Consider the following 27,866-nt stretch of genomic DNA (forward strand, 5'->3'; position numbering starts at 1 on the left):
AGTTTATATAAAAAAATAACAAAACATTCAATGAGTTTATTGTGTTTATAATGAAATGGGAGACTATCCGAACCAATTATATTGAGCTCTTTTTTTTTGTCTCCCCTTGAATTTCATTACGCAACGAGTTCCCTGGCCGACGGTCTCGTCCGAGATAAGAGCGAGGCGGGGAGGGCACTCCTTGCCAGTAGGACGAGAAGGGGGAAGGTGGTGGGACCTTAACTGTATTACGCAAAATTCAGACCGCCAGCCGACGCCCAGCAGTGAAACAATGGGGCGAATCTCTCCATCCCCTGCTACTTACGGGCCCCATTCATCTAAGGGGGGTTTTGAATGGGCGCATGACGGGGTAGGAAAGGAAAAAACTGCCCCGCACGACTATCCGGTTCCCCGTGCGGGCCCCTAACTCAGCCCGGGCCTGAACAGGTAGCTTTGCTGGCTGGGGCAGTCCATCGACCTATAAGACTGATGAGGTGTGAAACTATAGACTCCAATATTCCCACCCAAAATAGATAGATAGAGGCAGAAAGAGGAAAGAGAAAATCGAGAGAGAAGGAGAGAGAAAAAGAGAGAGAAGGAGGGAAATCACGGTGGGGCCTGTTTCATTTCATTGTAACAAATACAATATAATTGACGGGCTAAAAAGTATGTCAGGGGATCGTTAAAATGTGGTCCGTTTAATTGGAAGTTTAAAAAAAAGAAGATATGTTTTGGGCATAATAAACAATATAATGCCTGGAAAAAAATAAACGGTGTGAAATTTGTTGTGTATTATATAGTATAGACTATAGACTATAGGTAGGATAAGATATATCACAAGGTTTGAAAGGGGAACTTTACTTACTTATAAGATAAATAAGTGAGATGTAGAAATTTAGGTCAGTGTTTGAGTGAGAACATTGTACTGGAGTATACGTTTTGTAGTTTACTTTAGAGAACTTTCGGTAATTAGAAATTTAGAGTCTAAGTTTAGATACTAAGATATTTTGGTATACCGATATTTTATTATAGACTAGATATCTAGTCTAGTTAAAACGGTACTGAAAACGAAAGTATTAGACTATCTAGATTCTAGATCTATCTAGACTAGATCTAGTCAATCTAGTCTAGAGATACTCTGTATGATCTAGGTCTAGATCTATTATTAAATATTATCGAGTTAAATCATAAATTAAATGTTAATTAAAATTATTGGCATGTTTTGTTGTATAATGTATTCATTACAAATTACACTTACAGTACACTACTTAATAACTTACACTTTTTTTTACAGTCTATTAGATCTAGTATTAGTAACTATTACTAGTACTAGTATTACTAATTACTGTCTAATTAACTAATACTATTTTATTACAGACATTATAAGATCTATTCTAGAATATTCTAGATCTTCATCTAAATTGACTACATCTAGTCAATCTAGATCTATGTGACAGTAGTATATGATAATGATATGATTATTCAATTTCATCATAATCATAATGATTATTATTATTTTAATATAAATATTATGTATTCATGATTCATCATAATTCATGACATAATAAATTTATACATTTCTGAATTTCATACTAGATTACTAGATCTAGAATTTAGAATCATACTCATAGATAAGATTATTAAGATCTATTGAAATCTATTGACAGTAATGTATAAGTATTGACTTACTAATACACCGTATTACTGTATTCAGTGTATTACTACTAGTACTACTCAGTAATGAACGAAACTACTCTAGTACTATAACTAGTACTACTACGAGTACTAGTACTACTCTAGTATAATTATATATAATATATATTTAATATATATATTAAATATATAGATATCACACTATCAGTATCACTTATCATTCACTAGTCCAGGGGTGGGCAAATTACGGCCCGCAGGGCCACATGCGGCCTGCCGGAGTATTTTATGCGGCCCACCGACAGCTACAGAAATCAGGTGTGCCCACAGTATATACATATAAAAATGCAAATAATATTTAAAATAATATCAACATAAATTATTAAAACTGTCTATTATAAAAAGTTTCAAGTATACGAAGATTATGCTTATGGGCTACACACCAATACACTCAATTCAAGACACAATCTCTGATCAGTATTTATTCAATGCTATGAAGAATGGTGTTGAAGGTTGGGTAGGCTTAGAACAAGATGGCTAGTGTAACAACTGATGGGGCTCGATCTTTGACTGAGTATAATAATTGTTTTTTTTTGTGTGTGTTTTTTAATAAAAGAATATCCCAACCTTAAACTCTAAATAGGAAAGTTTGCCCAAAGCTGCATAAAATTTCAACATACTATAGATTAAAATAACATAGTAATCAAACTTATTAGAGCTAGGGGTTTTAAACACAGGTAGTTCCAATTTAGAAACAAAGTAATTCAATGTATCCGCTAACTAAGCATAGGCAAGGCAATTGAGAACAATATAAAATGTCAAGGAAGAAATTGTTATGTTACTTGAAGGACATTGACTGTGAATTTGTTACCAATATTTCTAATGAAGAGTAGAAGACAGATTTCATGATATAGCATAATGTCTTTTGAATATGAAATGTAAATGCATGTTAAATCTTTTCAAACAAGGCTTTCCCATTTCCACAAGCAAGCAAAAGAAAAGAAGTTTTGTCATTTTCATTTGCTAAAAGGTGACACTATTTCTAGTGAAATGATTAAAAGTACAACACTTATTTAGATTCCTTAATTGTGCAATTTATAAAAGCAAATTTTAAGACGTCAAGAACCAGTTTTCTATACCATCAGTTTACCATTTAGCGCAGAAGCTGATTCAGCTTTAGAGGACATAACTCCAAGCAAAGAGAAGTTCCAGTCAGTACTTTCACGGGAGTCCTATGGGTGCCAGAAGCTGTATTTCAACACTTAAAAAAACTTTGCTGCTGTTCACACTATTTGGGTACACATACAACCGTTCTTCTTCTTCTCCTTCGTTCTCATTTTACATGTTGGAGAGTTCAGATCAGTAATCCTATATCTGAGATTAACTGCTCAATGGTTTCCAGATCAGGCTATTCTCCGAATAGTTTTGGTTCTATAGGAGGGTTTTGAAGGACATGGTCAACATTCTCTGGTGATGCTCCACAAGGTCAAGTTTCGCTCTTCATGACATTTAACTTCCGGAACATATATTGTCTGATTCAGTGAACAAGCATTTATTTTTTGTGGAACGAAAACAATATAATTACTGGTCGATTTTGACTGGCTGTAATTTGACAGCAGTCACAAGGATAACAACTAGTTAGCTAGTTCCACAGTTCCGGAACAATATGCACGAGTGTAAAAAGTAGAATACTGCACATTAAGTACAACTATATATTTGAGGGGATATTGTAATATATAAAGACAACAGCAATTTTAAAAAGAAATCGTAAAATTGATTTCAAAATTTGCTAACTCTTGTTGTAATTCATTAACGTGGAGTGTGGAAAAAAAAACTTGAATATAATACAGTGTGAATATGAATTAAAAGACATTCTAAACAGTTAGTTAGAGTATCTTTCTAAGGTGTATATAAATATGCGGCCCGCCATTCTCAAATTATTTTGAATGCGGCCCTCGATACAAAAAGGTTGCCCATCCCTGCACTAGTCTATGTAAATAATTATTATCAATAATTATCAGTATATGATAGAATTGGATCTATAATGAATAATAATTATAATAGCTTAAATAACATCTGACTGATGAATAATGATAATGACACAGGTAATAATGATAATGTCAGGACAGTGGACACTGTCATCAGACAATCAGTCATTATTAATATTATTAAAATTATGATTATTGTTTATAATTACTACTAGAAATTACTATTCGACTATTGTATTACTAGTACTAGTTAGTATTACTAACTATCTATTAGTCTAATTATACTAATTAGTTTATATTTCAAGTTTGAATCATTATATAATAAATTATTAGAAAATTATTTATCATTATCATAATAATATAATATCATTATGATCATGAATTCATCATGATGACAAGCATTTTTGTTAAAACTGCATTGCCCTACAAGTCTTTTATATTGCTTTCAATCTGTGGGTCGAGGTAAGGGGTTGTGGTGTTGTTGTTTTTTTCTTACCAATTTATGTAATGCTAAGATATTGTCCTTGTTACTTGTGTCACCTAAACAATACTCTTCGCGATGACCACTAAATAAGAGGTTGTTGCAAGCTAAAGTTAAAACTATATTCGCTATGCGATGAAATTTCCATCAGTAATTGTCAACTTCTTCAATGTTAGCATCATCTACCGTTCTCAGTCGTTCATGTTGTCTGTATGTTTGTTAAGCTTGTTGATGACGGTAATTAATTATTAGGCCTATCATGTTTTTAAACAATTCGGTTGGAAAACAAACGACATTGATGTTGTCTCGGGGTATAAACCCGAGATCATCCGAAAGACACTCCAGTGCACATACCATACAAGGCAGCCATTCAAGTGAAAGACACTATTCCATGATAAATGTAATTATCGCTCTATCTTTAAATATTTTTCTAAACCTCCTTATCTTATCTTATATAATACAGGCGTTACTTCAAAAAAGATGATTACGTCTTACACGTAAAGCATGTAGTCATGCATATTAACCAATGACCTAAATTCTGCTAAGTCACTGGTTTTCCTGGCTAGCTCATGTAACCCATTCCATGCTCTGATAGTGCTAGGGAAGAAGGAACATTTGTACAAATTTGTCCTAGCATATGGAGCGAGGAATGTGCCTTGATCAATGTGTCTTTCTGAGTATTTTATTAAATTCTGTTTTTGTATTTGAAGATTATGGTTCAGTGTTTTATGTATAATTGCTACTTTACTTTTAAGTTTTCTATCCTGAAGAATGTCTAAATTTAGTGATTTTACTAAAGGTCTCTAGTCAAATGTGAATATTCGTTTGTTATGAATATCACTGCTCTATTTTGTGTCTGTTCCAGTTTCTTAATGTTTTCTTGAGTTGAGTGGCCCCAAACAGAGGATGCATATTCTATTATTGGCTTATAAACCCTAATGCTTTGTTTGATTTTTTGATAGTTTCATCAATATGTGGATTCCATGACATTTTTTTATTTATTATAACACCTAGGTATTTTGCATTTTTAGTCTGTGTTACTGGTTTACCATGAATAAGATAAGTGGAATCCTAAATTCAGTCACAATAAGTAGCACACATAGTAAATATCTTTAATGATTTGTTTAATATCATTTCCGCTGATAGAATAATGAAAAAAAAAAGATGCTTACTTGTTATTAAAAAAAAAAAAAAGAAGAAAAAAAGGAAATACTACCAATAGTTTAATTAACATAGGAGGGAAATAACCTAAAGAAAGAATGGGACACAAACTTACCACCAACACAGCGTCGCACCATTAAAATAAACCTAATGAAAGCAATTCCTTACATTAAAACCATCCAAGCTGCTTGTATACAGACTCTAACAGAAAACACGGGTTAATGTTTTGAAGTTAATATAGTTTGATATGACGTTAAGGATATTTTAAGGAAACTTATTTTTTAATGTTTTTTTCTTTACAAAATTGCATTTTTTTGCCCCACTTTTTTGTCACCCCCAAGGGCTTATGTAGGGCAGGTCACAATTGGTCATTAATCTCGTGCCATGCAGTGCCGTATTTAGACTTAAAAGACCCTCTAAGCTATTTGAGATATGGGGCCCCATATAAGTCTAGATATTATATGTAACTTCTAAATATTTCTTGGGGGCCTTAACCCTATAGCTTATGTTGCATATAGATAAATCTGGCCCCACCCCACCCCCCACAAAAAAATATATATGTGTGTGTGTGTACATAATAAATCTTCATTACATTCTGACCCTTCATTCTTTCGGAAGACGTTTATGGTTTATGGTAGAATTGGTTCTTACTGGAGTTAGTGGAAAAATTGCCAGCAAGGAGGTCTGAGGGAGCGATCTGAGCTCCCCTAGTGCATTATCCTTCTATTATGTACTATTCTTACTTACTTAGATCCTCCCGCGTTGTTCGGCGCAGTGGGCAGCAAGCTGCTTCCACAAAAATTTGTCTCTGGCAATGTCTGAAGCCTCTTCCCACCTGCTCTGAGGACCTCCATGAAAGTGCGCCAAGTTGTACTAGGATGTTCCTCGTAATGGCCTCCATGTCATCGCAACTCTTATTATGCGTAATTCATTTTGTCAGAGAACATGTCCCGCAAACTTCATGCGATGCTCTGTCACAACCTTACTAAGGGGTCGACTCCAGTTCGGCATAGGATTTCCTTGATTGAGACCTGATCTCTATAACTGACTCCTAAAATCCGTCTTAGCCATCTTTGTTTAGCCACATTTAGTCTTTTTCAATTTCGGCAGATGACTATTCAATGCACTTTATTAATGGAGCCCAGCCACTACGCTCGTGGAATTAAGTGACTGTAGTTTGCTTTAGATTTTATATCGAAAAGCGAAGTTTTATAGTCAAAATCATTTTTTGGGGGGTTTTCAACTAAAAAATCTGTGGGTTTTTTTTTAATTCAAAACCCCTTAGCTAAGCTCATAGAATTTGGTGACTGTAGTTTGCTTTAGAATAAAATTGAAGAGAGAGGTTTTCAACCTCAAAACTCTCTGTATGGGGGTATTTAAATTCAAAACATCAGGAGGGTTGTTAAACTTTAGAAAAAAGCCCTCTGGAGGAGGGGGTTTAAACTCAAAACCCCCCATCGCTTGGCTATGCTCATAGAATTTTCAGTGTGTTATATGCTTTTTTTTATATTGAAGAGGTTTTTTTTTTTTAGCTTCAAAACCTGCTGAAGGGGAGTTTAAACTCAAAACTCACAGATTTTTGAGTGTGTAATTTGCTTTTTTTCTATTTTGAATAGGTATTCTTTAGCTTCAAACCCCTATGGCTATGCTCATAGAATTTTTAATGTGTAATTTGCTTTTTTATATTGAAGAGGTGGTTTTTAGCTCTAAACCCATGTAGGTGGGGTTTAAACACAAAACCCCTCTTGGCTACGCTCATAGAATCTGGTTACTGATGTATAGTGAAGAGGGGGTTTTAAAATCAAAATCTTCCTTAGCTATGCTCTTGGAATTTAGGGATTGTCGTTTGAATTATAATTTTTTTTTTGGTTTAGTTTTATAGAAGAGGGAGATTTGACTGCAAAACACCCTGGTAGGAGGTTTTAAACACAAAACTCCCTTGGCTGCATTTGGACAAGTGATGGTTTAGTATTAAAATCTCACCTAAAATAAACAGAATCAAAGTGAAAAATCAGTCACTAAATTCTGACCCACCCCACCCCCCTATTTTTGGGGGATGTTGAACTCCAAAACACACTCACCCCCCCCCTCCCCCCCCCGGCTACGCTTATGGATGGAGCCCATGCTTTGACTGAGAAAAACATAAGTTTGTTGATAAAGATTAAGAACATATCCTGGCCAAACACTCTTATTCTCCAAGGTGTCTTCCATCAGGAAAGTTTGTGTAAAGCAACATTGAATATCAAACATGTTATTGACCCATCAACCTTATCAGAGCTAGGGTTTTTAACCACCGGCAGTTCAGTGAATTACTTGAATATTTGGAAACAGAACATTCATATGTTCTATACCACAGTGTGGGCAAGGTATTGAGAAGAGTAGGATCTCAAGAAAGAAATTCTTATGTGAAGGGCATTGACTGTAACTTTGATTCTAATATTTCTAATGACGAGACAGACTTTATCTTTGCCATTGACATGCTGTGAATATCTAATGAATTGAATTTTAAACTTCATGGCAATGGGCTGTTTGCATATGAAATGTGCATGTTAAATTTTTTCAAAGCTATCCCTCTCTCCAGACAAGCAAGTGAAAACAGGTTTTGTCATTTCCCTTTGCTAAAAGCTGAAACTATTTTTAGTGAAATTACTAAAAAGAACAAGTCTCAATTGGGTTCCTTGATTGTGAAATTTGAAAGAAGATTTCAAGACTTGAAGATTTTGGAAACAGTTATAATACCCTGAGTTCACCATTTTGTGCAGAAGCTGATTCAGCTCTAGCGGACATAAAGTTGGGGTTGCTTGATCTGTATTAAGCTATAGAAGTTTAACTCAGTTCTTCTGCTGGAGTTTTGTTTATATTTGCCAGGAGCGACATTTCCACACTTTAAAAAGCTTTGCTTCTAAACTTCTGACATTATTCGGGTTCTCGTATAACTTCGAACAATCATTTTCTTATTTGAAAATAAACAGGAGTAAGAACAGGTCAATGCTTCTTAACTGATATTTGATTGTAGTCATAAGGATAATAACTAGTAAACTAGTTCTACAGTTTAGGAAAATTATACATAAGTGTAAGCAGTTAAATACTTCACATTAAGTACAACTGAAATGTTTGCCATGTAAATATTAGTTTAATAAATAGTTAATTTATTTTGTTATTCCTCAATTGGGAGAGTAAAAATTAAATGTAAATGCATAATAAAATTAAAATAAGAATGAACATTCATATTATCCTAAGTTGTAAGTTTTAAGCACATAATATATATATATGCAGCCCCCAAGTCCAAAATGTTTTTAATGCAACTCTGCCATGAAAATAATTGCCCACCCTTGATCTAGACTTAATTCTAGACAATCTTGAATCTAGATCTAGATTCTAAATATATTTGATATGTATATTAGATCTAGTAACCCCTTGACTTATTAATTGTTCCTTTAAATGTTTGGGAGATGTTGAACTTTTAAATAAAAAAAAAATTATTTTGGTATAGTTAGAAGTAAACTGTTTCTGCTGCTAAGACCTTAGTGTTTCAAATCTAGTAGTAATAGAGTATTAACATCAGTTTTTATGTCATATATATCATATATAATAGAAATTAATCTTTTATTAGATTTAGCTGTTAATATTATTTTTTACCTTCAGTCCCAGTGTAAACAGCAAATCTACTGTGTACATTTTGTGTTAATATATAACTATAGAGTTAAACTTGTATAAGACTAATAGTTTGGCTTGCCTTTTGTTTTTTTTTTTTCAGAAAGGTAACATTTAAAGAAAAATGCCTAAACGCAAAGCAGCTAAAAATAAAAGAGGTGGAGCGGCAAAAAAAGAAAGCATTCAAAGTACTGACAATGTAGATGTCACTGGAGAAAATGTTATAGAAGGAAATGTTGACTTATCTTTGTCTCAAGAAGGAGAACAATCAAATGAGCTAACAAAGCAACAGTTAATTGAGGAAACTGATAGAGAACTTCAAAATTCTCAAACTGTTGAGTTGACAAATTTTTCTGAGGTTGTTCATGACAGTAATAACGTAAGCACAAATAATTCAGAATCAAAAGATGCTTTGGATAGTATTATCGACAATGGGGCAAGAGATTTAAATGAACCTCTTGAATCTTGTCTTGAACAGGCTAGAAGAGCAGAAACTGAGCATCCAGAGAAAATTGATGCAGAATGTGAGTTAGATGTCTATGAAGTGAAAGGTGCAGAGGAAGATGAAGAGGAAATACAATATATAGATGAGGAAGCAGAAGAAGAGCAGCAAGTCTCAGATGTTTTGGAGGGTACAAATAATGCCAGAAGTGAGGAACTAACCACTTCACTGGGCATTGGAACGAAAGATTCACAACTTTTTGGTGACAAAGCTAAAAATGAATTCTCAACTAATTTGCCACGTTTGGGAGTAGTTGACTCAACAGTTGTTAGCAGTGAAAGTAAAAAGGACAATCCCAATTCAGCCTACAAATCTAAAACTCTTGAAACAGAGAGCAGTAAATTTGAGGAAATCTCAGAAGGCTCAATAGACCAAGCTGAACAAGAAGAAGTCATCAATGACATGACAGATGTCATCATTACTGGAGTTACCTTAAAGTCCAGAGAATCTAAGTCAAAACTGTCTAAATCCCATTTTCCTTCTAGAAAAAAAAGGGTGCCCTATAGTGAGGCAGAATCTTTAGAAGAAGTGTTCTTTGCCACAGAAAATGATGATTTAAAAATGCCTGCAGAAGATAAAGATAATGACGACATATCAGACAGCAGCTTCTCAGATCATGTTGGAACCAACTTATCTTTGGAAGAAATCAGTGATGATGATTTGGAACCTTCAAAAAAACGTCGCAAATCACTTGGGCCATCTCTTGACAAAAATGTCAGTCATGAAAAGGCTGATAGTGCAAATAGATCTTTGCAAGATAGTTTGTCAAAGTCTGAGCTAAAATCAGAAAAAGGCAATGAAATTCATGTGGACAGTAATAAAAGACCAGCTAGTAATGAGGATGGTGAAGCAGCAGCTTCTAAACGACAGAAACTTTCAGAAGAGAAAGATGGGAGGTCCATTGTTGATTCAGGGGAGACTAAATCTGAACAAGTGAAAGAAAGGGATTCTGTGGACATGAAGCTGAAGGCAGACAGTCAAGATAAAATAGAAGAAGCTACTTCTGCAGCAGCTCTAGGTGAGAAATTTAAAAGGGAAGAAAGAAGTCCAACAGAAACATCAAAGCTAAGAAACCTTTCTGGAGGTAGAGTTTCATCTCAGCCTTCAAAACAAGATCAGTATGATAGCAAAGACAAAGCACCCACAAGTAGAGATTACCCTGATCCTCGACGTCGATATGAAATGGTTAATTGTTCCACACAAACTGAATCCAAAATTCTGAAAGGAAAGATAGTTCAATGCAACATCAGTCCCATTGATCCATATTTTCGTTCAGTTCAAGTGGACAGAAAAGCAGAAGATAAGTTCCAGAGCTCTAAATTACTCCACAAATTTAGACATCTCCTTCCTTCAAGTATACCTAACACAATTTTCTCTGCTATAACATCAGTCAAGCCTGCTACTAAAGGTAATTTCAAAACATTCTTCAAATATTCCATGTCATTAATTATTTTTTTAATGTTGGGTCATCTCTTTATTAGATAATAACAAAAAAAAATGTGGAAGATTTCTTTTTTTATTTAAAAAAAAAAATCTAATTCACTCACTGCTTCACAACCATCTTTTTTTTTTCTAAGTTAAAACATTATTGAGAACAGATAAATAACATTTGCTTATTTTTTTACAAAATCTAAGTGGAACCTATATTGAAATTTGTGGTCCAGTTTTCATTGTTAAAAAGTTTACTCTAATTATTGTATTTTTTTCCAGCTCAGTACTACACTTTTAGTATGGGACCAGTCACCTTGTCAGACATGGACAGTCATGAATTCAGGGATGTTGCTGTCAAAGGAGCTGATAAATTTCATTTAACCTTTGATACACATTGCCAAGGGTGAGTGGTGGGTTTTGAGCTACAAGTATTTTTTAGTTTTCATTACAGGTTGTGAAATATTTATATAACCCAATCAAAATATTGTTACAACATTTAAAGGAGGCAACTCAACTAGGTATGGGAACAAAGATAATACAAAGTTTAATCAACATAGATCACCAAAAGCAAGAACCGTTCCAATCTCAATCTTTTCGCACTTCCTCTTCCTCTCTCCCCGTTCATTTAGTCCATCCTCGTGCGCTGGTGCGCTACCATAGAGTCACTACAGAACATGGTCATTACACTGCCCCCTTCTTATGTCTGTTCGTCCCAAACTGAATCTGTTCCTCTCTCCTCTCCACAATACCGATACAACCGATCGACGTGTACCATCTTGCATTTAGTTCGAGGACCCCTCTGGATACGGTATACCACGTCGTTGATTCTCTTCACAATCCGATATGGACCTTCCCAATCCTTTTGTAATTTAGGCGATCTTCCCTTCCTTCTCTTTGGGTTGTACAGCCAAACGAGATCATGCTCTACAAACCCCGTAGAATTGGCTCTTCTATCATATCTGGTCTTCATGAGGTCGCTACTGTCTTTTATCCTACTCCGTGCAAGTGCATGAACCCTCTCAAGTCTCCCCCTAAGTTCTGTTACGTATTCGCAAGCTGTCGTTTGTTTTTCTCCTGGCAACCCGAATAAGAGGTCTGCTGGCAGCCGAAGTTCCCGACCAAATAATAATTTGGCTGGCGTATAACAAGTGGTTGCATGAACGGCTCCTCTATAAGACATGAGGAATAGAGGAATGAAGTCATCCCAATCATTTTGCTGTTCTACTGTCATCTTAGCCAAGTGTTGTATCAATGTGCGATTAAAGCGTTCCACCATCCCGTCTGACTGAGGGCGAAGTGGCGTTGTTCGAGTCTTTTCAATTTTTAAGATTTTACAAATCTCCTGGAATAGCTTGGATTTAAAGTTGCGTCCTTGATCTGAATGTAGTTCCATAGGTACACCAAAGCGGCTAATCCAGTGTTCCACTAAAATATCGACTATTGTTGTGGTTTCTTGGTTTGGTATCGCGAAAGCCTCAGGCCATTTACTAAAATAGTCCATTATTACTAGAATATATCTGTTGCCTTTTAGTGTCTCAGGAAACGGGCTAGCTATATCCAGTGCGATTCTTTCGAATGGAACACCTACGTTGTACTGTTGTAGGGGTCCCCTTGTCCGACGTTGCGGGCCTTTGGTTGCTGCACATCGATCCCACTTCTGACACCAACAATTGGTGTCAGAAGTGGGATTATAGGCGACTCAACGAGAGGAGGTAGGATTCTAGCACAATGGCATCTTTGAAACAACTAGACCAGCTTTTAGTTAAAGAGCTAAGGCAGGAACTTCGTTACAGACGCCTGAAGCTTGGAGGTAGCAAGGAGGTGCTTACAGCTCGTCTCTGGCAAGCCCTAATTGATGAAGACGAAGATCCGGAGACCTACCTATTTGAAATTGAACCGGAGATTTATGAGCTTATTGGTAAGATAAATGAAGGTATTGATGCATTGTGTGAACAAATTAACAGTATGGGGAACAAGGTAGATAAAATGGTGTCTCAATTGAAAGAAGTAGACTCGTTGGTAAAGGAGCAGTTGCCTGTAGACTCGTTGGTAAAGAAGTTGCGTGGTCAAGACTGTGGCTGCACAAACAGTGGTGACAGAGACGCTGGGGATTGGAGCGCTGTCTGTGTTGTGGGCAAGTCTTGTGGTTGTGACTTTCAAGACGAGAAACGTGACAATGATTGCTGTGATGATCTCAACGAGGTGTACCGAATCAAAGGGAAAGAGACAAATGAAGAAACTGAAGACTGTTACGTGCCTGAAGCGTTTGTTCCTGTTGTACCTGTTACCAGTACCTCAATGAGCCGGACAGATGAAGACAACGTTGGGTCTGCGTCTAAGCCGGTTGCTATGGACCTTAAAGACCTCTGCCTATCATTCGGTGCTCACGAGGGAAATTCAAAGCTTGACAACTGCATTCAGAGGTTTAGCATGAACTGTACGTGCGGCGCATCACACATAGAATTTAGATGCCAAGAAAACCACCAACAGGGCATATGTACTTCTACCATCATCATCGACATTGGCATAGATGAATGTCAATCAAACAACTCTAAATCTGAGCTGTCAAGAGGAAGACATTATCCATTTGAACCTGCAGAGACCTATATTCTGGACGTGAGACTGTTATCTGAGGATGACTGCGGTGCATTGGACTTTGTTTGCAACGTGGCTGCATGTGAACCTGCAGCTCCCTTGAGAGGCGTCTGTCGGGAAGGTCTGCTGAGACAGCGTGTCCGAACAACGTCTGTGCTGAAGAAAACAGTGCCCGACACTATCTCTTTGTGTGGCAAATGGCCACGTCATCATCACAACAACAGCCTGGTCAACTGGAGAAAGAGAAAGCGGCACTGGAGGAAAACAATGCGGATGGCTTCGTGGGGAACACGCTCCCTGCCGCCTGTGGCTCCCACTGATCGACCTCCACCTGAACTGTCAAACCTCAGCTGCAGTGTTTCTTTTCGGGACGAAAGACGGGGGCAATGTTATGACTTTGCCATGCGCACCGCCATCCAAGATGGTGCAGAAAGAAGGTGCGCACTATCAGTGACCAGACAAGTCGGATGTTGACATGAGAGACTAACTATTTCCGCCCAAGTCTAGAGCCAATATGGAGACGCTATGCTCAAGGCAGATGCCCTTTGTGTTTGTCATGTCTCTATGTAAATAAACGTCTATGTCCTCGTTGAGTTGCCTCACTTGAGTTATTACAATATGTAGTTCTCCCTAGCTAAAACTTTTGAATCTTTAGAGCATTTTAAAAATATTTTAATTCTAGGCATAACAAATTTCTCGAGATAGAGCCAACAGAACAATAACTAAATAAAAGAACTGTAACAAATGTTTTACTAAACTTATTTACTATTGCTATTGTTCACTATTTTAAAAACTTCATTTTAAACAAAATCTGAACTCTTTTTTGTCTTCTGAAAGAATTATTCACAATGCCCATTGGTAGAGCTCTGCAATGTTGTCATTCAACTTTTTTATTTTTGTTTGTATTTAGAAAAATATTTGTAGAAAAAATAAAGATTATAAAAACAAAAAGTGTAAAATTAAAACTTACTGACTGTAGACAAAATGTTTTTGCATAAACACTTAGATCAAGATTTAGAATCCAAAAAGTACTTTAATATACAGAATGATGAAATAAAAAAAAAAAACAGAATGAAAAATTTGAAGAAAGTCTATTCACAAATAAGAATAATTAAAGTAAGCAGACCATGCAATCTATTGGGCAGATTATGTAAAGGTCATCAGTTTCTGTGGCCCTTGGTTATGTTCATAAAAGAATATAAAAACAGATTTAAAACACATAAAAAAGAAAAGTGGATTATATAATCCTATGCCTCTACCATCAGAAAAAAAGTTTGAAAAAAGAGAAAATGTAAGCAACCTTTAAACACTTTGTTCTCTGCAAAAACATGTTTTACAAAATTAGGATTGCCAAGCCTTTTTTTTGGATTAAATTTTAAGCAATTAAAAAAAATTTTGAAGACTCGAAAAGGAAAAGTTGGTTGGTTGGTTTTAAAAAAATTCTAGGCAATGTCATTCTGACATGAGTTAATGTCTATTTTGTCATTTAGATTGCAAGAAAATCAATGAAAAAAAAGTTGTCATAAAAAATCAACGGACCAGTCTTTGATGGCATCTTTTGTCATCTACATTCTTATATTATAGATATGCCAAAGCTTTTCCATTGCAATGTATGACACTTTATGGATGTGTCATAACCTCTTTCTTTTTTCACGAACACAGCTTAGATACGACTGATCTCTTTTACCCTACCGGAATTTTTTGTTTCCTTATTACTATTTCATTAAATTGTAAATACATCTTCCTTATTGACACTGAATCTGCCCTTATCTTTAATTCCATATCAAAATCAATCTCTAAGTGTTCTGTTTTACTCCATGCCCACTCACCATCAACTACTTAAAGACCTTCAAGGTTTTAAAACTAATAGGTGCTAAATATAGTGATTCAAATATTTAATACTGTTGGCTTCAAAATTGGTTGCTAAATACATATTGACACTGACAGAGAAATATTAACATATTGTTTGGTGTATGTTCATTAATAGTGTTCATAAAATATTCCTTCAGGATCTTCCAGTCCACACTTTCAAAGTATGAGAACATTTTCAGTCTGATCAAGAGACTCAAAAAACTAGAGCTGGGTAATCGCTATATGTGTATGTCTTTTACTTATAATTTTGGTCAAGACAATGAAGATAAAGTATGGAAAGGTGAGTTATTGGACTTTAAAATAGTTAATCAAATGCTAATCAATACCAAATCATAGGGACAGTTTAAGTCTTATATTTTTTCAGCATAGGTCATAATGCTTCCTTGCTGTAATGCAGTAATATATAAAATATTATTTTAGAAATTACCAAGTTAAATAACATGTTGTCGTTATATTGTAGCATTAATAGTAATATAATTAATGTATACTTGATTTTAGTTATGATTTTAGTTGCTAGGAAATGTGTTAATTGTTCATTATTTGTATTTTAAGCAGAGTTTACTTCTTATGTGATTGCTAGCTATTAGAGCAGTGTTTCTCAAACTTTTTTGTCTGGTGGCACAGTAAAAAAACTACAAAAAATTTTGCGCACACCATGAAGAGCAACAGTTGTTTTATAATAAAAAGAAAAAAAGATTTTACCTGTTTTTAATTATTACATTTAATGTGAAGGGTGTGCCTGTTTTTTTTAGAGCAAATGCGATCTAATCGAGGCTCCAAAGTCGACAGACAAACTCGCATTTCATCGTCTATTGTAAGAAGTCTCTCTCTTTTCTTAGACTTGATTTCAGTCAGTGCTGAAAATCCAAACTCACAAAACCATGAAGATGCAAATGGAAGAATTATTTTGATTGCTTTTAAACTGATTGCAGTATACAACTTGTTGATTGAAATCCAAAACACATCTAGGCTTTTCTCTGCAAAACTTGACTTTAGAACTGCATAGTTTTTTAAATCATTGAGCTGCTCTGCTTCTTCAGTTGTCAGATTTGTAGCTTCATTGTTTCCAAATGGATAGCTGACCCATCCATATTCATTACTTCCAACTGTTGGAAATTAATGCTGCAATGCTGACTGCAGGTGTGTCAAAGTGTCCAGAATTTCGGGGGTGATTTCTTTATTTGAAGCGCATTCATTGTAAGTAGGAAATCAGGACTCCTTTGAGATCTTACTTTGCCACAAAGACAATTTTTCACCAAATGACTTTCAGTTTTGAGGATGCAGTGATGATGGTTTTCTATGGTCCTTGAAGACTTAAATTCAGTGAATTTAATTTGTCAAATAAATCAGAGAGAAATGTCCCCTAAACCCACCAGATCTCGTCATGAATAGAAAATCCAAAGTCTTTTTTTTTTAGCCTCCAAGAATGAAATCAGCTCAGCCTTGAGTTGGACGACACGCTTTAACACTTTTCCCCCTGGAGAGCCAACAAACGTTGGTGTGATACAGGAGACATTTGTAGTCTGAATCTATAGCTTCACAGAGCTGAGAGAAAAGTCAGGATGCAAGTGGTCGAGAGTTGATGAAGTTTACAACTTCAATCACTTGATCCAGAACAGACATCAAATCTTTCGGCAAATATTTGAAGGCAAGAGCTTCTCTGTGGATCATGCAGTGAACAACTAATACATTTGGATGTTCTTGACGCACAAGAGTGACATATCCCTTTCTATTTCCCTGCATGGAAGGACAGCCATCGGTGCAAACGCTGACACAGTTTTTCCACTGTAGTTTGAAGAGCAAAATGTTTTCGTTCACCACTTTGAAAATATTTTCGCCTTTGGTCGTAGTTGGTAAGTCTTTTCAAAATAAGAATTCGTTGACACATTTTTCATCCTTTATGAACCGAATAAAAGCTAGCAGCTGGGCTTTGCCGCTAACGTCAGTGGATTCATCAACTTGAAGAGACCACAGCAGAGACACTACATAGTCAGTCACGTCAAAGTGTTTGCAGATTTGATCTTGTAAGCCTGACGATAAATCTTCAATTCTGCACGAGATAGTATCATTTGACAAAGGAACTTTTTTGGCGGCATCGGGTCCAAGGATAGTTTCAACAACTATTGCTAAAGCTGGAGCCATGACTGATTCAGCCTCTGTGTGTGCATTCTTGCATTTTGCTAATAACTGAGCAACCTTATAACTTGCAATCAATCCCTTTTCTGGCAGCTTTAGGTAGTTTGTAAGTTTCTTAGCTTGTTTATTTTGTTGAGCCCTGATGTTTTCCAAGTATTCCTTCGGTTGCGCTTTTACAGCTGGATGTTTTGTTTCCAAGTGTCTCTTCAATTAGCTTGGAACAAGCGCCTCATTCGACAGAGTTGCATTGCAGATCATACAGAATGGCAATGGAAAATCTTCAGGTCCAGAAAATACGAAACTTCTTCTTACCTTCGTTTGTTTACTTGCTTTTCATTTAACGCTTTCGCAGTTTCATTCTTGCTAACGTATTTCTCCAAGGATAACAATGAATAACGCTTATTGATAATTTGTTATTATTATACACCTAAACAATTTACATGAAACACATCGCTTATTATTATCATTACCAATTCAAGAACTGCTGTGCGTCTGCTAAGGCGGCCTACATTTGAGTCAATATATGTATAGTGGACAATTCCATAACCTGAAGAGCTAACACCCCTTTCCGTCACTATGGAGCAATCCCCTATTATTACTGGTCGTTGCAAGTGGAGATGTCATTGCAAGGTAAAATACAAATTTAATAGTAGGCAGACCTGTGTAACGCTGCACGTGTGGCGTTCTGAAAACTCCCGTGGCACACCTGCAAATCTTTGGCGGCACAAAAGTGTGCCGCGGCACACAGTTTGAGAAACACTGTATTAGAGATTATATGGAATATTCCCACTGAGTAAACTGGACTATTGTTGATTATATCAATCCCTTCTCTCGTTCTTTCTTATTTGGACTATAATAGAGGAGGTGAAGTAAAACAAAACTTGAGCAGTGATACGTCATCCATGTCAATCTTTGACATATTTTACTTGCAAACAATAGCTGGATAGTGTAGAATACACACGTGAAACGAAGTTGACCTCTTGGTGGCAGGGCTACTGATCTGGATGGTCCATTGTTTGTTTGTTTGGCCTCGCTGCTAGTTGGAGTTGTTGAATAGTAGGGCTCATGCCCCTGTCAGTGCTGTCTCTTAAAAATTTGGTCCCTAGTGCTGTCTTTATATAAAAAGTAATATGTATTAATTATCAGTTGTGGTACAGGAAGTACTGTGTACAATTAACTATATATGCATTATTGTTATTGTTTTTAAATTTTTTGGTAAAAGTTTATTTCTAGAATACTGTCATAAATCATTTTTCAGAAGTTTCTCACTTTATATTAAAGTTATGTATGTGTTGATTTGAATATGTCACAATGTTCCCCCCAGCCACCATAATGTTTATGTATGAACAAGACATTCAGTTAGAGACTATTGGCCTGGTATGTGATGAGAAGATAAGATCCAAGCTTCACCTCCGAGGTCTGCCTAAGGGAGTAAGCAAAGATTTCATCAACATCTTGTTTCCAGAGGCTCTTAGTATTAACACAATATCTGAAACTAATGAAAGGTAAGGTGACTATTGTCATGACCCATTTCTCCCCCTCTCGTTACTACTTCATTTTACCTCATTTTAATATATATATGTACCAGTAGTATTACGTTGGCTCTTGTTGTCTAGTGATGATTCTCACTCTTGGTGCGTGCAATTACTTCGTCTGCATAATTATTAGTTTGTTGAATGTATTTAAATTAAACTTATGACAACAATTTCACAACATCAATGACCACATAATGAATAATCGTTAACTCAAATTCTCTAATTAAAACTAATATTTAATATTCTAATTAGGGCATCGATGGCCACATTAAAATCATGTAATAGATGTATTAATTGATATATGAATGGATTGATAACTGCAAACACTAATTAATTAATAACATAAAATGAAAACATCAGACAAGTGTCTTCAATTCTAAATACTAATAAAACTATGATATCTGTTAACATAATAAAAATAGACCTAATCAACAACACAGCAAATAGTCACCCATGCCAATAAGATCACTACAGCTACTCCCTCCTCCATGCACTGGACCCAGCGCCACAGACTGCATTAGAGTTCAGTACCTCTGTCCATGTCATCTGATGCCATTCACTGTATGTCGCTCATCGTCTTGCTAACTGGTCTTCGCCACTGTTGCTAACATCTATTCAGTCTATCAACGCTTAGACTGTCACATACTCAAGACTGCTACCCAGACTGTCATCTACCGCCTTGGACTCTGACTGACATTGATTCTAACTCTGACTTTAACTGCGACTGTCACTCTAAATAAACAAGATATATAACTAATAAAAACATTTGTTCTTACCCTGGTCACTTAGAATTAGTTCCTACATTTTGTCTCTGGCAAACAACTCACACCTCTTGGAGCCAAGATCGCAAGTCAGCCTCTGCGACTTGCTCCCAATGTCTGTATGTGTCGTTCACCAGAAAACGCCTAGAACACGACACACGCCCCTGCTAACACTACATGGCGCTGTGTCCCAACTGCCCTAAACACCCTCTCTATATAGGTGGAGACCCTAACCCACGCCTAAGCCAACGCTACTAAATTGTCCGTGTCTGCCTGATCTATGGGTATCGAGTCGCCCTACAAGCTATACATCTAAATGTCACACTATTCCTACCTGTCTGTTCTCTGTCAAGTCTGGCGGTAAGCCGTGAAAACACCGTACAAAATAATTAACCTGCTCACTTACATACACATATCTGTGACAACTATATTGGGACTTTGTATGTCTCTATACATTCTCATTGATGAAAAGCATTTTTTAAAATTCTTGTATTTCAGTAATATATCAATGAAATTTTTCAAAATGTACTTTACCCAAGTAATGCATGTGACAATTTTTTAAAATTATTTACATTTTTCAAACAGAGTTGTCAGTCTTGGATTTTCTAATACAAAATTGGTGGAAGAAATTCTAACCTGTTATGATTTGGTAATTGTCAATGGTTGTCAAGTGAAAATGACTCATGCAGATTTTAATGATGTACTTATTCAAGCAGGTTAGTCTTGGTTATTAGTTGGATTTAATTTTTCATTCAAAACAGATTTATTTTAAAAATCATTACTCAATCTTGCTGTCTATGTGTAGCGTAGTATGAATTGAGGAGTGGTGTGTGAATATGGACTGGTGTGTGGTGTGGATGTGTGTGTGAATGTGGAGTGGTGTGGGTGTGTGTGAATGTGGACTGGTGTGGGTGTGGAGTGGTGTGAGTGTGAATGTGGACTGGTGTGTAAATGTTGAGTGGTGTGTGTGTGTGAATTTGGAGTGGTGTGGATGTGTGTGTGAATATAGAGTGGTGTGGATGTGTGTGTGAATGTGGAGTGGTGTGGGTGTGTGAAAAGTGAATGTAAGAAAAGAAAAAGAAGCCATACGAGTTAGGACATAAAGAAACATTATTAACATTGTTTTATTAATGAGAGTCTCATGTTCATAACACTAAATTGACAATGAATTTCATCAATCAAATGAAGTTCTCTTTTATTGTATTGCTACTTAGGTCCAGAGGAGGATGTTGTCATCATTGATGAAGACTTGTCTTTTGAAAAGTGTGAACTTACAAAGGCAAGAGATAAAGAAGCAGCTATTTCAGATAAATTAATACTTCCCCCTGAAATAGTTATAGCAGCTACAGAGACTGCTGGGACAAACAGCTGGACATCTGATAGTAAAAATGAAAACAGCAGAGTTAGTGGAACAGAAGAACAAATTAATGTAGTTACTGAAGAAATGTTAACATCTGAGGTTTCCCAGGTAATATCTGATGATGTACAACAAGGAGATAACTTTGATGCAACAAAAGACACTGTTGTGACCAAAGAAGTTGCTGATGGAGCATGTGAAAAGGAGAACACTGAATCAAGGGCTAGTATACTGAATACATCTCAAGAAAATGAGACCTCAAAGGATGATATAACTGTTGAAAAAACACATGTTGAGAATTCTGAAAGTCCTATCCACATAGATCAGATAGCAGATGGAGAAAACAAAGTGGCAGCATGTGCTGAAGGCACTAGTAAGCTTGGTTCCACCATTGATAATGAAACTGAATCTAGTTTGATAGTTGGTGATTCCTCCAGTGAAGTGGACTCAACTCTTTTGGGTGTTGTTGAAGAAAACAAAGATATAGATGAATCTCAACAAGGGAATAAAAGTCAATCAAAATCTAATGAAGATAATAAAGATCACATCTGTGAAACGGAAGCAGGTCAGTTAAACTCTAATAAAGGCACTGAAAAAGTGAATAAAGACCAAGTCAGTGAAATAGAAGGAGGTCAGTTAAAATCTGATAAAGACAATGATAATGTGAATAAAGACCAAGTCAGAGAAATAGAAAGAGGTCAGTTAAACTCTGATAAAGACAATGCAAATGTGAATAAAGACCAAGTCAGTGAAATAGAAGGAGGTCAGTTAAAATCTGATAAAGACGATGAAAATGTGAATAAAGACCAAGTCAGTGAAATAGAAGGAGGTCAGTTAAAATCTGATAAAGACGATGAAAATGTGAATAAAGAACTAGTCAGTGAAATGGAAGCAAGTAAATCTGATAACAACAATGCAAATGTGAATAGAGACCAAGTCAGTGAAATAGAATTGGATCAGTTGAAAGCTAATAAAGAGAATACAGATGGGAACTTGGAAGATGTAAGTGATGAGGACACAATGAATCAGAGTAAGCATAATGTGCTTGCTACTAAAGAAAACCTCATGGTTGTTAACATCGATTTGACAAATGAGGACTCAGACTCCTCTGATGATATGAAAGGCTCTACAGTCCCCAATGTTAAACTTTCAGGGAACACTGTCCTTCATTCACCTAGCAGTAGACCAGAAAAGGAGAAACTGGAAATGACAGATGGCAGTCTGCATGTGTCTATGGAAGTTATTGATGTCAGTGAAGATGAAGTCCCTGAGAAAATAATGTATCCTAAATATGACAAAACTTTGTTATTGAGGTCATCAGGAATGGTAGTAAAAGAAGAGCCATCATCAGGTGATAAGTGGAAAACAGAATCATGGATACGGGCACCACAAGAACACAGAAAGTATGATACTTACCATCCTCCCACATATTCAAAGTATTCTCACAGAGAGGAATATCTCTCTAAACCATCATTCCACTATCAGAAAAGGCATTCTAGAGAAGTTTCTGAGTCGAAAAAAATGACAGTGGAAGAGCCTTCAAGGTACAGAATTCCTTACAGAGAATCCACCACACTAAGAAGAAATACATATAGATATGATGTCAGGTAAGCTCATTTAATATAACTGAGATGTAACTATTTATTTACTGCCATGTGATTCTTAGGTAGAAATGACTCTCCAATTCAACATGGCATATAGTGGAGAGTTTCTTTATTGCTTACAATGACCATAAAGAATGTGAAATTAATTTTTACTGATCATCCTAATGACCAGCTTACTCTTTTCTGTCATTAGATTATACTTAATCATTAGAACTGTACTTTTCCCATATCAAGTCATTAGACTACACTTAACCATTAGAACTGTACTTTTCCGATATCAAGTCATTAGACTACACTTAATCATTAGAACTGTACTTTTCCGATATCAAGTCATTAGACTACACTTAATCATTAGAACACTACTTATCTCATATCAAGTCATTATAACTGTACTTATCCCATATCAAGTCATTATAACTGTACTTATCCCATATCAAGTCATTATAACTGTACTTATCACATATCAAGTTATTATAACTGTACTTATCCCATATCAAGTCATTATAACTGTACTTATCCCATATCAAGTCATTATAACTGTACTTATCACATATCAAGTTATTATAACTGTACTTATCCCATATCAAGTCATTAGGACTGTACTTATCCCATATCATGTCATCAGAACACTACTTGTCCCATATCATGTCATTAGGACTGTACTCAAACTAAATTAATCAAATGATCTTGTATTTTTATTTATGTACATTTGAGCTAAAATTGGTTTCATTAGGCCTAAGTCTTTATGTCAAGTATTGTGACAAATGAACATTGCAATGCTCAAAGAAGACATTCACAATCTCAAGAAAATGTTGTCATACAGTACTTAGTCTCAGTGTTCAGGAAGACATGAAAATAAATTATCTTTTACTTTTTTTTATCCTTACAATTATTAAGTTGGTAATACCCAGTTCTACACACTTAATTGCATTTCCAACGCTCTCTCTTAACAAGTTAGCTATCAGCTTATAACATCTCATTGTATGTCTGTGTGCAGTATGGTATGTTATATGATGTATAGGTATGAAGTGGACTAGTACTGGCTTTCATGTTTCCCCTTCTCTCATACAGTCACAGACAAGAGGCTTCTCTGTTTTGGTCTTTGCAATTTTGTAGCATATCCCCATTTTGCTAAGTTATTTTCCTTGTTGAAGTGTTGTTCAAACTATTCAAACTCTCTGTTTCCTTCCACTTCTAATGAAACAGATTCTAATATATCACTGTTAGTCAGCAGTTTTCTATTAATTTACTTAACAATATTCAAGTTTTTAATCCAATGTTAGTGGAAACACATCAGAACACATTATTTCCAATTTTAAATCTTGACATAAACTTAATTTTTAATCTTAGCATATTTGAAAAAAAAAATCAAATTAAATCATTAAAGTTTTGGGTTAGAGTTATTTTTTCTCACTTAAGCTTCTTATTTAAAAATTAGTTGTTTCATTTAAAGATTCTCATTTTCAGACATTCATATTTAGGTGTTTTTAATTTTGGTGCTTAGTTTATTATATCTAAAGCCTAATAAAGGCAAACTGTTCTTTTATTTTTCACTGTTAGAAGCCGAAGTCCATCTCCTAGAAAAGATTCCAGCTGGTATAGAGAGACTGAAGGTTACAGACATTCACGTCCTCAATACCCACTTGATTACACCAGCACCAGTAGGAAGTATTCTCAACCTTCAGCCACCTATGACAAATGGCAACATTACAATGCTGAGGGTAGAAAGCCAGATTTTTATCCTAGACATGGAGCAGAAACTAGACCGAAGGACTGGGCACCTCGAAGCTCTGCATACTCTGGTTACAGTACTTGGCAAGATCATCACCATAACACCAGCAGGTCTGGGGAGTACTATATGCATGAGAATAAAGAGCCCTATCAGAGAGAGAGAAAATATGTCCAGAGAAGATCTCGTTCTCAGTCTTACTCTGACATGTCCTCATCACCAGACCATCACTCACCTGTAAAGCGTAAATGGTCAGTGGAGAAGAAAAGTCCAAAGCGTTCCTACAAACACAGCTCAAGAAGCCCCATATCAGTCTCCTCCCGGTCCCGCTCACTAAGCCCTGTCTCAAAGTCACCTAGTGTGGGGCGTACACAACATAAAATTCCTGTCAAAGAGGCCTTAGTGAAATCTGTGAAACAGTTTTTACATTTGGCTAAAGATCTTCGAGAAAATAAACAACAAATGATATCCATCAGCCCAGAATCATCATTGCCTGTCAGGACCACAAGCCCTGTGCTTATTAGGTCAAGAAGCCCTGGATTAATCAGGGGAAAAAGTCCTGGCCCTATCAGATCCAGAAGTCCGGTACCTATTCGAGTCAGAAGCCCTGGACCTTACAGAGTTTCTTCCCCAGTGCACTCTCCTGAAAGCCCTCATAGATTTGACATTTCCAGATCTCGGCACATTTTAACTTCTCCAAGAGGCTATTCAAGAAGCCCACCACCTGCTCGGCTAAGGAGCTCAAGAAGTCCAAAATACAGTAAAGGTGTGTTGTTACGACACAACAGGTCTCCTAGTCCAGGGGTCTCAAGACATCACAGATCTCCTAGTCCTGAGAATCCAAGGCATTGTCGGTCACCTAGTCCTGAAGTTGACAATCGAAGCAAGAGGTATAGAACTAAAATACATGAATATTCTGAGCGGAGACATGATTCTTACCAAAAAGAAAGTTCAAGACATGAATACAGCCAAAAAATTAGACCAAGTTCCTCTCCTGTTAAAGAGTCCTATAAAACAGGACAGTGGTCTGATCAGCCTCAGTACAACCAGTCAGGAGACCAACAGTGGCAACAGTCTTACAGCAGCTACCAAAATAAATCTACAACTGGTCCTCCACCAACAGGCTTTAACCCTAACTATCCACCACCAGGGAGTTACCCATCTACTGGTTACCAATCTCAAGAAATGCCTAGTACCATGTACCAGGGTGGAAGCATATATCAGTATAGCAACCCTAGCCAGTACAGTTATGCCAATGTAGCACACAGCACCCAAAGTCCTTACATGATCCCTACACCTGCCCCTCCAATGCCACCGGCTTACCAGCAAGCATTTAATGTGATCCAATCAGCTATGGCTAGCCAGGTTCCTCAGCAGGCCTCATTTGAGCCTAGTTCCAGTAACAAATCATCCTCGTCATCAAAGAATAAAAAATCTTGGTCCATGGGAAGCAATGCCATAGTTTTCCAAAGAATTCTATCCAATGAGGGTAAGACATAATACTGTATTATTAGGTTTTTTTTGTTCAATAGTGAAACGATAACCACTTAAACCATTGTAATTCTTTAAGCCTAAAGATTGTATACTTTAAGGTAAAGAACTCCTTACAAATCTTTGTACATGAACATTTACATATACAAGTTATTTGTACCTTGTCTGAAATTATAATATTAACTGTGAGACATGTTCAGTCTGTGCGTTGTAAATTGTAATACTTAAGAGAGAGGTTCACATAATCTTGTGTCCATTTTTCATGTATTTTAAGGTGGAAAAAAGAAAACACAAAGTGGTACAATAGAGAAAATTGCTGATCGTAGTCGCCAGGAGCGGCCCAAACAAACAAAAGATGTGCGTTGCCTGACAAATGTGCAAGTCAATAAGTGATATTGTATTTCCCTGTGCATTGCTTCAATGTGTATGTGTATTCAGAAACTGTGGCTTTGTTCTCTACTGAGGTGCCAACACAGGATGCCAAGAACAGTTCGCCATCTTTGGTTTCATGTATTACATTTTTATTTCCATTGATCCACTTGTTTTATAATACCTACATGGCATTGTACATTATAAATTTTACTGTGAACCCTTGATAACACGAGGTCCTACCTCAACAGGGTGTGTATCTTGGGGTGACATAGCATTGAATAAAAATGAATGAATTTATATTTTTGTTTTCAAGTGCTATGTCATAAATATTGTTAAATCATGATCTTGCTAACAAGGTTCAATTGTACTTTGTTTTCCGGTCCTGAAAAGTCTATGATTCAATAGATTAACCTTTCTATTTATAGTTCTATGTCATAAGAATGCAGTTTAACATTATTACGTTTCAAGAAAACACAAAGTGTACATTCTCAAGTTGTAGAGTTTGAGTTTATATTTCGTGTTCACTGAGTTCATTGATTTGATAGATGACTTGTTCCATTCTTTTGTTACTAGAAACTGAGGGGGAACCTCAGCTTCAACATAAAGATCTAGACTTTGGCTTTGGACATTTTGTTTTTTCTCTTCATTATTTCATTTTTTTTTTTGGCTTGTCATGTGCAGTTACAGCATTTTGTCATCCCTTTTGTTTCAAGAGGTTATTAATCAAATCAAATGTTCCTCTCCAATTTGTTATTATACCAAACATTTGTCTAGCAGTACAATAACTGAGATACTATTGTAACTATTAGGTTGGTTTAAATTATAAAGACAAATTAATAAAATAATTTAATTCATTTGCTCTTGTTTTGTTTTAAACTTAATACAGTTATACCCAATCATGGGAAAGGCTTCAGAATCAACCCTGAGGAAAAATCAGGAGCTGGCAACCATAAAGCTGTTAGCAGCACCCAGTGTTTCACCCTGGCAGAACCTGCAATGCCACTGACCCCAAACTGTATCGGCACTGCTGTTCCTTTGGATACATCAGCTTCGTGGAGAGGGGGGAACTGATGTGTGGGCGACATCGTTCGGACCACAGCTAATGCCCAGGCATTCATCTCATTTCCATTAGATGGTTCATAGCCTCTTCAGGACTGGAGGCCATAGAATAGAATACAGAACATTCATATAAAATTAGTAGCTTTTTATAAATACTAATTATTTTATAGATCACATCATTTTGTGTCCCTTCAGTCTAAAATGTTAGGTTTCAAGACTTCTAGTATTGTTTTAAATTAAAAAACTATATTGAAAAAGAAATCCTAATCAGCTTAATAAGACCAAATTAATACATTCCAAAACCATCTAAATATTTGTGTATTCAAAGCAGCTGTCATTAGGTCCAAAATGATTGCCCTCTGATGTGGTACTATTAACCAGAATCTCTGGTTTAACTTCTTTTGATTGATGTATGACATTGTAGAAACAAATATGGAAGGAATTACAATGTTGGTGGGGAAATTATTTTTTTTTTCCTTTTCAATAAACAATAGCTGAAAAGAAGCCAA

The 27,866-nt window shown here is 36.0% G+C and overlaps 1 protein-coding gene across 5 annotated transcripts; it reads left to right on the forward strand.

Annotated features, from left to right (window-relative positions):
* Nucleotides 1–950: 950 nt before the first annotated feature.
* LOC106064750 (uncharacterized) lies at nt 951–27,152 on the forward strand. 5 transcript variants are annotated; one of them, XM_056019921.1, is made up of 9 exons: nt 951–1,037; nt 9,017–10,823; nt 11,126–11,249; nt 15,451–15,593; nt 18,774–18,954; nt 20,331–20,461; nt 20,960–22,709; nt 24,267–25,924; nt 26,201–27,152. In XM_056019921.1, exons 2-9 carry the CDS (start codon nt 9,038–9,040, stop codon nt 26,317–26,319), a joined length of 5,892 nt encoding a protein of 1,963 aa, XP_055875896.1. In that variant the 5' UTR covers nt 951–1,037; nt 9,017–9,037; the 3' UTR covers nt 26,320–27,152. The 5 variants fall into 5 exon arrangements, with proteins under 5 accessions (XP_055875896.1, XP_055875898.1, XP_055875897.1 ...); XM_056019923.1 differs by having other exon boundaries at nt 1,007–1,052; XM_056019922.1 differs by having other exon boundaries at nt 1,019–1,130.
* The last annotated feature ends 714 nt before the right edge of the window (nt 27,153–27,866 follow it).

The sequence above is a fragment of the Biomphalaria glabrata genome, chromosome 2, assembly GCF_947242115.1.
Source record: "Biomphalaria glabrata chromosome 2, xgBioGlab47.1, whole genome shotgun sequence".
Lineage (NCBI taxonomy): Eukaryota > Metazoa > Mollusca > Gastropoda > Planorbidae > Biomphalaria > Biomphalaria glabrata.

What these genes read in the sequence shown, in the direction of transcription:
- LOC106064750 (XM_056019921.1), top strand. Translation starts at nt 9,038, where the DNA reads ATGCCTAAACGCAAAGCAGCTAAAAATAAAAGAGGTGGAGCGGCAAAA. An exon ending in TGATGTACTTATTCAAGCAG is followed by an intron (nt 20,462 to 20,959) that starts GTTAGTCTTGGT and finishes ATTGCTACTTAG; the next exon opens with GTCCAGAGGAGGATGTTGTC. An exon ending in ACATATAGATATGATGTCAG is followed by an intron (nt 22,710 to 24,266) that starts GTAAGCTCATTT and finishes TTTCACTGTTAG; the next exon opens with AAGCCGAAGTCCATCTCCTA.